Here is a 12669-nt window from a genome sequence, read left to right as displayed (position 1 = left end):
TGGAAGCCCGTTTCCAGGCCAGCCATCCCAGCTAGCATAATCTCATGACTTTCCATGCCTGTCCTCATTCCTGTCTTTTTTTGTTTTGTTTTTTCTTTTCTTGTCCCATGTGCCTGCTGGTTTATTGTTGTTGTTTTGGTTTGGGTTTTTGATTTCGGTTGGTTGGTTTAGGTTTTTTTGGTTTGGGGGATTTTGTTGTTATTTTGTTCCCATTTAGGCTCTTCATGACAATTTGTCAGTCTGGCTAACTATCACATGACTGCCAGCCCCATAAGGAGATTACAGGGTTGAGGCACCTATACTCCTATACCAGTTCCTCCTCTCCATCTTCATCCTATGCTCAGTCATTTGCTTCCTCTTCCCTCGCTCCCCCTACCTGCTCTGCTCCCCTCCTGCTCCCCCCTCCTTCTGTCCCCATCTCTCTTGATTGATCCTCACCCCATCCCTTCTCTCCCTCTTCCCTCTCCCTTTCCTTCTCCCCCTCCCTCCTTCATATTCACTCCATGATCCTCCTGCTATTTAAATATTTAAAGTGGCAGAACCCTTAAGCCTCTTCACAGTTTAACTCACCTTAGGAGAAACCCCAGTTTCCAAGTCACTGCAGCATTTTCTAGCTTCAGCTGACACTGCCCTGTCCCTTGTACTGTGCTTTGCTGTAATGCCATATCCTGTACCTTTTCTCTTTAGTGGCCCTGTGTGTGCTGCTCTCTGTGAGAAGCCATCTTTTCTCCTGCTCATTGAGGTCATGCTTCCTCATCCTTGGAGGAGGGGATCTGAGGCTGACTAAAACGTACTTCTTCAATGTTTCTGTAACCTTCTTAGTAATACATAGAAAAACACGTAATTCTTTCTTTTCTGTATTTGACATCCATCTTTCCTTACAGCCTGTTAGTTCTATAAGATCAAGAACTATATCTCTCTTCCCTTCTTACAAAAGAAATTTAAAACTATATGCTGATTCTCTCTTGTGAAGATCATTGTTATCTTAAACAAATCCTCTTCCAGCAATAAAGGAAGCAGTAGTAAAAGCCATGATAGCTGGAGGTCACAGTGAAATCTGAGTCTAGTTTTCCTTAAATACTTCTCACAACACTTGAATCAGTAGCAGGGGCCACAGTTACGACATGAACCTTTTGGATTACGAACCTAAAATCTTAGGGACTTTAAGCAGTGCCCTTCCAGATAAACTAAACTGAAGTCTGTTTGGACTGGCTCAGAATCTCCACATGTCAAACCCTTCCCGCTCACTGGAGTGTGCCATCTTCATCTCTGATCTTCTTGGTTGTGCTCTCTTGCCACACAGATCTGGATGAATGTGCGAACGGAACCCACCAGTGCAGCATAAACGCCCAGTGTGTCAACACCCCAGGCTCATACCGATGTGCCTGCTCGGAGGGTTTCACGGGAGACGGCTTTACTTGCTCAGGTGAGTGACAGACCCGAGGTGTGCTTCCATGTGTCCATCTCAGAACACCAGGTATGTTCTCCTTGTTTTAAGAAGGCTTAAGTGATTGTTGCAGTATTTATGCTTGACCTATATAAATGGGCACATACCTTTTTTATCCATTGAACACAGAAACTTGCAAAGGTTTCTGTGACATTGGTGGATGTGTTAATGTAATGGCATATATCACTTCCTGTTCTCTTAATGACTGTCATTATCTATTACAGCTTTATAAAGTAATGGTCAGGAAAACGCAGGCTTTGGATAACACCACCCGGGGTTCACAGTATCTCCCGGCTTCCCCTGCTGTAAACCTCAGCACATGAGTAGCCTGTGTGGCTTCAGCCCTTTTCATCTTAAAATAGGAATAAAATAGTGACCTTAGCAGCACTTTTTTTCTAGCTGAGTGTTCTCAATGCAAGTCATTGATCTCTGACCTCAGGCCACACATCCCAACTCTACCGAATGGGGTCAGCTGTTGCTTCGTATTAATGGACACCAATTCCTGCCACTAAAACTGATTTCATCGGGGGCGGGGGGAATGTGTGGCAAAACTTGGAACTTAACAGAGATGTCTTCTTCTTCTGCAGATGTTGATGAGTGTGCAGAAAACATAAACCTTTGCGAGAATGGGCAGTGCCTGAATGTCCCGGGAGCTTACCGCTGCGAGTGTGAGATGGGCTTCACCCCAGCCTCAGACAGCAGGTCCTGCCAAGGTGGGTCACCAAGCTTCCAATTCACTTTCCAGTTGGATCAGCAACAGCGAAGGAAACCACGGAAGGGGCTGGAACCGGCTCCACCTGGAAGGAGACTGCACGACACGTGCTACACATATAAAAGCTACCCATTTAAGCATGGATTATTTTGTGGAATGAGTAAAGAAGGAGGCTGGCTTTCATCTCTTATGAATTTTTTCTGGCCAAGAGCCAATAGTTGGAAGTTTGGTCCTGCTCCTCCTTTTCCTCTCCCTCCTCCTCTTCTTCTTCCTCCTCCCCTCCTCTTCCTTTTCTTCTTCCTCCTCCCCCTCTCCTCCTCCCCTCCTCTTCTTCTTCTTCCTCCTCCCCTTCTCCTCCTCTTCTTCCTCTTCCTCCTCCTCTCCCTTCAAAACAATTTCCTTATTTCCTCTCCTGTCACTCAATGAATGACATACAACACCCCTCTTCAGTTTTTAAGTGGCAATCAATTATTGCCTGCTTCAGCCGTCAGTGTTTGTCACATTCAGCACAGTCTAAGTAGCTTGTCTCGGGCATTTCCTTTTGTGTTTGACTCTGTGGTGTGTACATCTGAGACTAGGAGCCTCTCCATCAAGGACTTGGTCACTTCTGCTCAGGAGTAAAGCAAAACAAACCTTTCTCTCTTTCCTAAAAATGTCCCTTAGTGTCCGGAATGCTATCTGTCCGGGGGGGTGGGGGGACTGGATTCTCTCTCTCCAGTTAGAGATTCAATTCATATCACATGGGGTTTGGGCCATCGACATACAATACGAATGATGAATGAAGTTAGTTTTATTGTGAGACCATGGAGCTTCAACAAAATTTGTCAGTCACACAAACCCTAAAAACATTTAAAAAAAAAAAAAAAAAAGGTGACCCCCTCAACTTCAACTTGGACTCCTCCTCTTCTCCCTTACCCCCTAACGCTAACTATAGGGCATAGATGATGAAATGAAACAGATCTCAGGCTCTTCCTCTATCATAGTATGAAGGAAATGGCAAGTACCAGCACAGACGAACGCATGCATCATCAATGTCAACCAAACACAAACTGTACTGGGGAAGCCCAAAGCCAAACCTCACCCTGTCCCACCCCCAGAAGTAAGCCAGAAGACAAGCCTTATGCCTGAGAAACAGAGAGGACTACATAACTATTCAGCGGTAGGGATTGCATCTCTGTGCATGTGGTGGATGGAGGACATCAGAAGATGGCATGCTTTTCTGATTTGTTAGCAACACGTTCTGTATCCTTTGGATTTCTGAGTACTGATCAATCGTATCAAGGCAGTGTTTCTACATACCCTACCCTGATAAAGATGCCATACTAGAGTAAATGGGATGCTTTTGATAAAGCTCAGTGAAGTGTAAAGTGTGTGCTTGAAAAGAAGACACCATTCTCTCTCCACCCACAGACTTCCAATAGTTTAGTTGCAATCTTCATGAGGAAATCATTGCTCTTTCTCCCTAGAGGACAGCTTTCTTGTCCCAGCAAAAGACAAGATACATTTGAATAGTAGCTGGACATTGAACACAACTTGAACCACACCTTAAACCTAAGATTGTTAAAACAAATTGGGGTAACTATTTTAAATGACCAGAAGACCCTTTTAAATCTAAGATACAACTGTTTCAAAATAACAGTGTGAAATGCCTCGTCTATGGAACTTGAAAAATGGCTCACCAAGTAAAGTGCTTGCTAACAATACTGATGGCATGGGGTCTGCCCCTGGGACCCCCATGGTGGAAGGAGAGAGCTAATCCACAAATCGTCCTCTCACCTCCACACATAAGGCATGACATACACATACATGTATGCACACACGCACACACACACATACACACACATATACACACTAAATAAATGTAATGTTTAAAGATCATTCATAAAGAATCATTTCCTATAAAAAGAATGACTTTTCTAAGCTAGCTTAAAATGTTATGGGTGGGCTGCATTCTCTCAATTATTGGGCAGTTTACATATTAAGATCTCCACCCTCTTTTGTGGGCACAAATATATTATCTCTACAGCTCTGTTTCTACTCTGTGTTGTGCCTTTGTTTACACATGTGTGCAAGAGTGATAGCTTCATACTTATTGCCCTTGGGCTTCAGCCTCATGAAATAGCTTTATTCACTGAACTTCTGGTTTTGGTGGAAATATACATTTTAGAGTTTTATCTCTGATTATGTGGACATGTGTGTTGTGGGGTAGGGTGGTATGTGTGCATGAGAATGTGGGTGCCCATGAATCCCAGAAGATGGGATCAAATCCCTGAAGCTGGATTTAGAGGTGGTTGTGAGTTCCTCGGGATGGCTGCTAGGAACCAAACTCAGGTCCTCTGGAAGAGCAGTACAGTCCTAACTGCTGAGCTACATCTCCAGCTCTGTTAGTAGAGGTATTTTAATAAAATATGTAGAAATGTATAAACTGAACTGTATATTTTCATAGTACAGGGAACAGTATTCTCTAAGTGTTTATAAATGATTTTGTGGTAATAGGTGAGATTATAAAATAAATGAAAACTTAAAAGTATTTAAAAAAATCTTTTACCAATATAGTTAATATCTAGTGTTACATAATTTTATATTTCAATTTGCCAATTATAAAATATGTACTGTTTGTCCTAATTATGTAGAATCTTTCATTTGTTTTTGCTTTTTAAAACTTCAATCATTTGATGGGTTTGCGTTTAATTTGTGTATTTTGCTAATACTGCCTAAGCTGTTTTTTCCTATTTGAGTATATTGTAATCCAAACAGTTATAATAATAAATTCAGAGGTCTGGAGTGTAGCTCAGTGATAAAGCACTTGCCTAGCATGTGAGAATCTCTGTTAGGTCCCTAACACTGCAGAAGGGGTTGGGAGGAGGAGCGATAAGATATCCATTGAGGCAAAATAGTACTTGTTTTATATTTTTCTTATGTTGTGGATAAAATATATTTACCATTTATACTATCTATCTAGAAAAGATAGAGGAAATGTTATTGCTTATAAGTATCTGAGAATTTAAAAAATTCATTTGTTACATATTAAAACCATTAAATATCTGTGTAAACAAGAGATGACTTTTTTTTTTGTCTTCAGATATTGATGAATGCTCCTTCCAAAACATCTGTGTCTTTGGAACATGTAACAATTTGCCTGGGATGTTTCACTGTATCTGTGATGATGGCTATGAACTGGACAGGACAGGAGGAAACTGTACAGGTAATAACAGCCAGGATCAACTGTGTTCTCGTCTCTTGGCACCAGTATTACATGCTAAACATATAAACACCTCAAAGTTTTCTTGAATGCTCTGTACAGTAGGCTGTGCATATTTCCAAAAAAAAAAAAAAAGGTACACTCTGGTACATTTACTTTCTACTCTGAAACTTATTTGTGTTTAGATAAGCAGCTTCATTATTTAAAACAAAAATAGTAATTACATATGTATGTATATGTGTGAAGTTTCACATATATATTGTGATTCTTACTTTTTTATAAAATTTACTATAAACAACCTAGAAGATAAAAGTCATCCTATACTAAAATTAACTAGAGTCTATGCCTCTCAGTGAACTTCTATATGGCTGAATAGCAATTCTGAGCTTGTGGAGCGTCTTATTCTTTTTTTAAGCAGATAATTTTTCTTCTGTAGAATTGTAACTTTTAGTTATTTCTTATATAATAGGATATTAAATGACATTGTTAAAAATATCTATTGTTAAAAATAATTTTCTATGAGTCTCAGGACTTTCTACATAGTGAATTTCAAGTGAGTCAGGACTATATAGTAGAATCCTGTTGTTTCCCCTTACACTCTGCAACTCTGCAAATATACACAAATACACACACACACACACACACAGAGTGAGAGTGAGAGAGAGAGAGAGAGAAAGAGAGAGAGGGAGAGAGAGACAGAGAGAGACAGAGAGAGACAGCGACAGAGAGACAGAGATGCACCATGCATTCATGTACCACCCATACATAAAATCCTTACCATTACAGAACCTATTTTGAGTTTATGACAAATCTTAATCATCACTTAGCTAAGTCCTTCACAATGATCTTTAGTAACTTGGGGAAAAGGCCCACTCAATGCCTTGGAATGGCATTATGTATATGGAAGTAAAGAAGCTAACACGGGCATCTTAAATGTTCACAGATATCGATGAGTGTGCAGATCCCATAAACTGTGTCAATGGCCTATGTGTGAACACGCCTGGTCGCTATGAGTGTAACTGCCCGCCTGACTTCCAGCTGAACCCCACTGGCGTGGGTTGCGTTGGTAAGTGAAAACTAAGTGAAATAAATAGGACCACAAAAAGTTGAATATTTAAACTCTCTTGACAATGAACTATAATATGTATTTGCTATAATTCGTTTAAAGAAAAACAACCTGTTCCCTTAAAAAACACTCTATATGATTCCAAGTATAATGCAAAGGACAATTTTGAGTACAAAACCAAGAAAGGAGGTAGTAGACATTTTCATGAGTAATGACTAAGTCCTTACTAAAATAATCAATGTTTTTTTCAATATAGATTTGCTCTTTTATAAACTTTATTTTAAAAAGTATTTTGAAACATTAAAAAGGATCCATTGAATGCAGATGATAAAGAACAGTGATCTTTACATCTGAAGAACCTATGAACCATAAATTTCTGTCTGGTTTCATATGCCAAAGATATCAACACACTGACTCTTTCATAGATGTGTGTAAGATTCGTGATGATACAGATTAAAAATCCAATTTAATAAACTGTACAGATTATTTTAAATGCAATCCAAGCCGTCATGAAGCTGAGGCAGGAGGATTGTATATTAGAGTCTAGCCTATGCCGCAGAGTATAACCTTGTCTCAAAACAAACAAGAATTAGAAGCAGTTGGACATCCTAGAATTCATACACAGTTTGTCCACAGAGCAAGTGTGATTAGACACTAAATCTCAGATGTCATTTATTGAAATTTTAAATGGATGCTTTAAATTTGTTTTTATGAGAATACATGCAAAAGCTACTAGCAGGTCATTGGAATGGCCCAGCAGGGAAAGCAAAACAGGAATGGAGAGTAAAGATTCGAAAGGGGGAACGAGAAAGGAAGGAATAGTGAACGAATTCAAACCTAACAGAGGAGGGCCCATGAGTTAACTCAACCCTCTGTACCCAAGATTTGGCAAAGGAAACAAATGAAGTCTAACAATGAGAAGCAGCCAGATGGCTGTGCTGTGTGCAGCCAGAAGTGAAAGGTACTTTGTGGACTCATAAAAACTTTCAAAATACTCTGGTTAGGATGAGACCTCTTGGGGGTGGCCTGGCCCAAAACAATTCTTCTAAAGAATTACTTTGGCTACAAAGGCAAAAAAAAACAAAAAAAAACAGACTGGACTTGGGCCAACGATGGAAGCTGAGATATGAGTTAGGAAACCATTGCAATAATCCAGGTTTAAAAAGATGCTGACATCTGGAATTCAGGCTAAGGGGGAAAGGCAGCGGTGACGTCAGTCGTCAGATGCATCTTGAAGATAAAGTTATCAAGCCTTATTATTACTGGTGTGAAAGAGGAATGGGAGTAAAGGGTTAGAAATGGCAGCGAGGCTGGACCACTGAACAAAGTGGAAAGTTCCATCAACTGAAAACCCCTAAGCTGGGGGAGAAATAGAACAGAAGGAGGAGTATCCAGTTTAGTTGCTGGATGTATTGACTTGAAAGCAACTAAGAAAGAAATAAGCAGAAAGGTTTAGAACTCAGAAGAGAGGTGAAAGAATTTTGAACTTGAGGCTATGAGTGGAGTTGGGGGGAAGAGTACTATCTAAAGCCAGGGGTCAAGATGGTAGCTGTAAATAGAAACAGGCAGTCTTCAGAGAGATGTAGTTTGACAGACTCTGAACAATCTGCAAATGTCGCAGTGAAGATTAAAAATAAAACCACCGGAAAGTGCAGGTGAAAAGGCAGACTGAGCTTGTTAACGTGTTACACATTACGTTTGAATGTCTCCAAGGTATGTCTTTATTTCTTCACAAACTCATGATGCAGATTAGTGATACCCCGTTTCTCTTCTATTCACATTACTTGAAATGTCCAGAGTGCTCCCAAATAAGAACTCCCTCACTGTCTTGTTTATACCACTAAAATATGGAAATCGTTCTGTGGTTTCTAGTGACTGCTGCTTGTCACCATCTCTTTTTGTGATGTATAAAAGCCGGAGTTTATATCGAGAGATTGTGTTGTGCTAATATTAGGATGTACCTTCCCTGTCAGCATGCAAAATCTTGAATTCTGTCCTTTAAATGTCTTCATGGGGATTTCTCCCCACAGTGAGGGGCCATTTTAAGCTCTTCTGTTGCTCTGCAGACAACCGCGTGGGCAACTGTTACCTGAAGTTTGGTCCTCGAGGAGACGGGAGTCTGTCCTGCAACACAGAGGTCGGGGTGGGCGTCAGTCGCTCCTCCTGCTGCTGCTCCCTGGGGAAGGCCTGGGGAAACCCCTGTGAGACGTGCCCTCCTGTAAACAGCAGTAAGTATGGAACAAACAGGAAGGAAACACTTCTGTTCTGGGATCTAGAAACAAGTTGCTATTGTATTCCTGGACTGTGGGCAGTGGGAGGGGTGCCTTGGACTGTGGTCAGTGGTTATCCTGAAATCTGCCAAGAGCGTTTTATAGAAAAGGAATTTCAGTTCTGTCCTACCGTTTTTTTTTTCTATTATGTTTCTCTTATTTTTTTTAAAAAAAAATCATCTCAACCACAATCCAATCTGAATGGTCATAACATCGATTCTGCATGGTATCACAGATAAAGGCTGTTCTTGGAGGTTGTTAGTTCAGGTTCATAAGTGACTGAAGTCAGTCTCAGAGCACATTAAAAGAAAACATGTGTTCGGATATGTATAGAACTCAGACCTTTGTACCGTAGACTCCTGGCATTTTTTTTTATTTACTTGCCAAAATGTTTGTGATATGAATTATCTAAAAGGAAGTTTTTTCTTTAAAAAAATAAACAAACTAAATTAAATAAACAAATGGCTTTTGTTATCCTACTGCATGTCATTGAAGTAGTGACATTTTGGAATAAAATGTGATGTTCATTATTGAAAATACATTTAAAAGGACTCAGAAAAAGACAGATACCCCTGAGGCTGTGTGATTTGAGCTTGGTGGTGATTGTCTCAGTGACTGGGATCCAAGAATCAAACCGCTTGCTTTCCATTGTTTTGCAGCTGAGTATTATACCCTGTGTCCTGGAGGTGAAGGCTTTAGGCCGAACCCCATCACGATCATCTTAGAAGGTAAGCTCATCACCGGATGTCATGGAGGCTTAAATAAGATAAATAAATAGCCTAGTTAGAGAGAAGCTGGGACCTGGGACGAAAGTCAGTGCGAAGCAATGCCAGAAGGATTTATGTGCGGAACTGCAGGTAGGCAGTCTGTCACACACATGCTAAGCAACAGATTGACCAAGAAATAGCACTCCATTCCCAGCATCTGGTGTTCAGTTGTTGTGCAGAGAAACCCTTGTTACATTGTCCCCAGCAAATTACCCACAGCTTGCTTCCATTACTGTCCTCAGAAAACAGCAGGCCTGCAACAAAGGCAAGAAAAGCACAGGCGGAATAAACCCAGCACCTAAGGGCATTGATTCCTTTAGGTGCACAGATGTCTGTGGTCCATACAAGATGCCATTTTTTGAAAGCTGCAACATTGATTCTTTTCTGTCATGATTTTTATCTTTAATGGACTGTCTCCTCTTGTAGACATTGATGAATGTCAGGAGTTACCAGGGCTCTGCCAGGGTGGAAACTGCATCAACACTTTTGGGAGTTTCCAGTGTGAGTGCCCACAGGGTTACTACCTCAGTGAGGAAACCCGCATCTGTGAAGGTGAGGAAGCCCGAACTGTTCCCTACCATAGTGTCTCCCCTCATGGTCCTGCATCCGAGGGGTCTGCTGAGACTGTTAATAGCTTTTCTTTTTCTTTTTGGAGCAATGCTGTTCATTTGTATAGTGATAAATCCAATTTGTGGCTCATTTGCAATAATTTACCAAAATTTTTTTCTGAGTAAAATGATTGATGAAACATAAATGGAAAATAGAATTATAATACAAAGGTTGTGAACATTGACAATAACTTTAAGTAGGAACAGGCAAACTTAAATGTGACTGTAAGTTAATATTGATTGATACTCTCTAAATATAATATAAAGAAGTTGGAATGTCATACAAACTCTTTCTCTCCCCAACTCTTGTCACAAACCAGTTATAATTTTATTTTTAGGTGACTGTTATTGCTTCAAGTTCTGACTAGCAGTATAACGTCAGTGTTTGTGTGGGATGAGAGGCTGCCTCTAGAGATGAACATTAGGAATGTACCATTATTCCTTCTGTTACAGCCTTTAGTTTTGAACTCGTTAGTCAAATGCATCTAAAAGAAATGTGATTTGATAAGGAAAAGAACCAGTAGCTACCCTGCAATGAGAACCTGTGAGGGGCTTCTAATTTGAAAGGAGGATCTCATAGCCTGCATTCAGTTTAAAGTTGCTGTTAAAATTTAATTCAAATGGCATAGGGGGAGGAAAACAGACTTCAAAGAAATTCCTCTTGGAGAAAGTGGATTTCTGTAAATGTATACAGGCATGAGGCAAATTTGTAATTTGTTTGCCTCTTTAGTCTATTTTTGTAATTCATGGTATTTTTAGGGTTAGGAGCTTTTTTTTTTCCTTAAAGAAGTGTGTACTTGTGGCATGTAAATGAACACGTCATCTGGGGGTATTTTTTTTTTAATTTCTGAATCTTATAAACATGAAATTAGGGAATCACCTATGATCTGTTTAGTCAGCTACACTATATAAATTCACAGAGCAAACATAACTCATAGACATTCTCGCCTGTTGTAGATATTGATGAATGCTTCGCCCATCCCGGTGTATGCGGACCTGGAACCTGCTACAACACCCTGGGAAATTACACATGCATATGCCCGCCCGAGTACATGCAAGTCAATGGAGGACACAACTGTATGGGTCAGTAGCCCTCACTGAGATTAACGGCCTGAGTCAAGGTTGCTGGCTTCGCACCTGCAGCACTAACGTTCTCAGAATTGCTGGTCCAGAAAGTTTGGGAACTAGATCTTTATGAGTGAGGAAGTATTTCAGAGTCCTGTGAACTGCTGCTCTGTAAATCTGAGGTTTAAGGAGAAAACAAAATCAAGCATTAAGAGTTACAGATCTTAGACAATTCTGATTCTGTGTTTGTAAAAATGCATCTGTATAGATGAGAGGGCATTTAAATTTCAACAGTTACCTCTTTTACCAATTCCACTAATTAGTGAATATTTTTTCAATTAAGTGGATAGTTTAGTAGAGAAGGAAATACACAACAAAATGTTGTCACCTGTGAAAAATTATCCATAAAACGTCTTGCCTAAAAGCAAGAGATGCCCCATCTGAAAACAATGAACGTGATAGATGGTTTCCAGGATTGTATCACTCAGGGAAGCTGGCTGAGAACAAGTTGGTTAACCGCGGCTCCCTGCTCTGTCTGCCTCACTGACCGATTTCTCTCCACGTAGACATGAGGAAAAGCTTCTGCTACAGAAGTTATAACGGGACCACTTGTGAAAACGAGTTGCCTTTTAACGTGACAAAGAGGATGTGCTGCTGCACATACAATGTCGGCAAAGCCTGGAACAAACCTTGTGAGCCCTGCCCAACGCCAGGGACAGGTAAGTGCTGCAGCCCACGCTCTGCTGGAGGCTTTGTCGGTGATATACTGTAACAGTGGGTGTGTACTGTAGTCTGTAACAGTGGGTGTGTACTGTAGTCAGAGATGATACACTGAAACAGTGGGTGTGTACTGTAGTTAGAGATGATACATTGTATCAGTGGGTGTGTACCATAGCCAGAGATGCTCAGGCCCAGAGAGATCCAAAAAGCTTGATTTCCCAAATGAAATATGGGAGCCTAACAGTAACTTCTGAAACATGTCCCATAATGTCCAAATTTTGAAAAGAGGCATCATTGTTAAAGTTTATAGCTTGGATCTGTTTACAATCGTCATAAAACAAGACTGGCCCTTCCTTCCTTCCTTCCTTCCTTCCTTCCTTCCTTCCTTCCTTCATCCATCCATCCATCAGATGAGTTTATTGAGAAACTACTATTTGTCACTGTGTTCAACATGGAAGGTATAATATTTTGGCAAAGTAACTTAAAAGCTAGCAACTTTAATACTAGTTGTTTAACTCTTGAAACATGCTTGAAACGTATTTATTAATGAACTTTGCTTGAAAACTATGCTAAAAAAAAAAAGTATTTCGTAAATATGTTGCATAGAACATCTCATTAATGTGTTCCTTGTGCAGTTTTCCCACAAAACAGAAGGAAACTTTACATGGCTACATTTTAAAATTATTTTACTATTGTATGTGCATGGATGTTTTCCTCTATATATTTCTGTGCCTGATACTTGCTGAGGCCAGAAGGGGCTGTTGAATCTCCAAGAATTGGAGTTATAGACGGTTGTGATCTGCCATGTGGGT

The 12669-nt window shown here is 40.3% G+C and overlaps 1 protein-coding gene across 2 annotated transcripts in view; it reads left to right on the top strand.

The window, feature by feature from the left end:
• Fbn2 (fibrillin 2) overlaps positions 1–12669 on the top strand; it is a 214579-nt gene that overhangs the window by 159527 nt on the left and 42383 nt on the right. For both annotated transcript variants that reach the window (XM_028777147.1, XM_028777146.1), the window contains exons 33-41: positions 1304–1426; positions 2035–2160; positions 5242–5364; positions 6305–6427; positions 8494–8655; positions 9357–9425; positions 9891–10016; positions 11030–11155; positions 11704–11856. In XM_028777147.1, the coding sequence (XP_028632980.1) occupies positions 1304–1426; positions 2035–2160; positions 5242–5364; positions 6305–6427; positions 8494–8655; positions 9357–9425; positions 9891–10016; positions 11030–11155; positions 11704–11856 (1131 nt within the window). The remainder of the gene's footprint in view (positions 1–1303; positions 1427–2034; positions 2161–5241; positions 5365–6304; positions 6428–8493; positions 8656–9356; positions 9426–9890; positions 10017–11029; positions 11156–11703; positions 11857–12669) is intronic.

The sequence above is a fragment of the Grammomys surdaster genome, unplaced genomic scaffold, assembly GCF_004785775.1.
Source record: "Grammomys surdaster isolate TR1022 unplaced genomic scaffold, NIH_TR_1.0 278, whole genome shotgun sequence".
NCBI classification, from domain to species: Eukaryota; Metazoa; Chordata; class Mammalia; order Rodentia; family Muridae; genus Grammomys; species Grammomys surdaster.
Note: the sequence above shows the minus strand (reverse complement) of the source record. Positions and strands in the feature narration are given on the sequence as shown.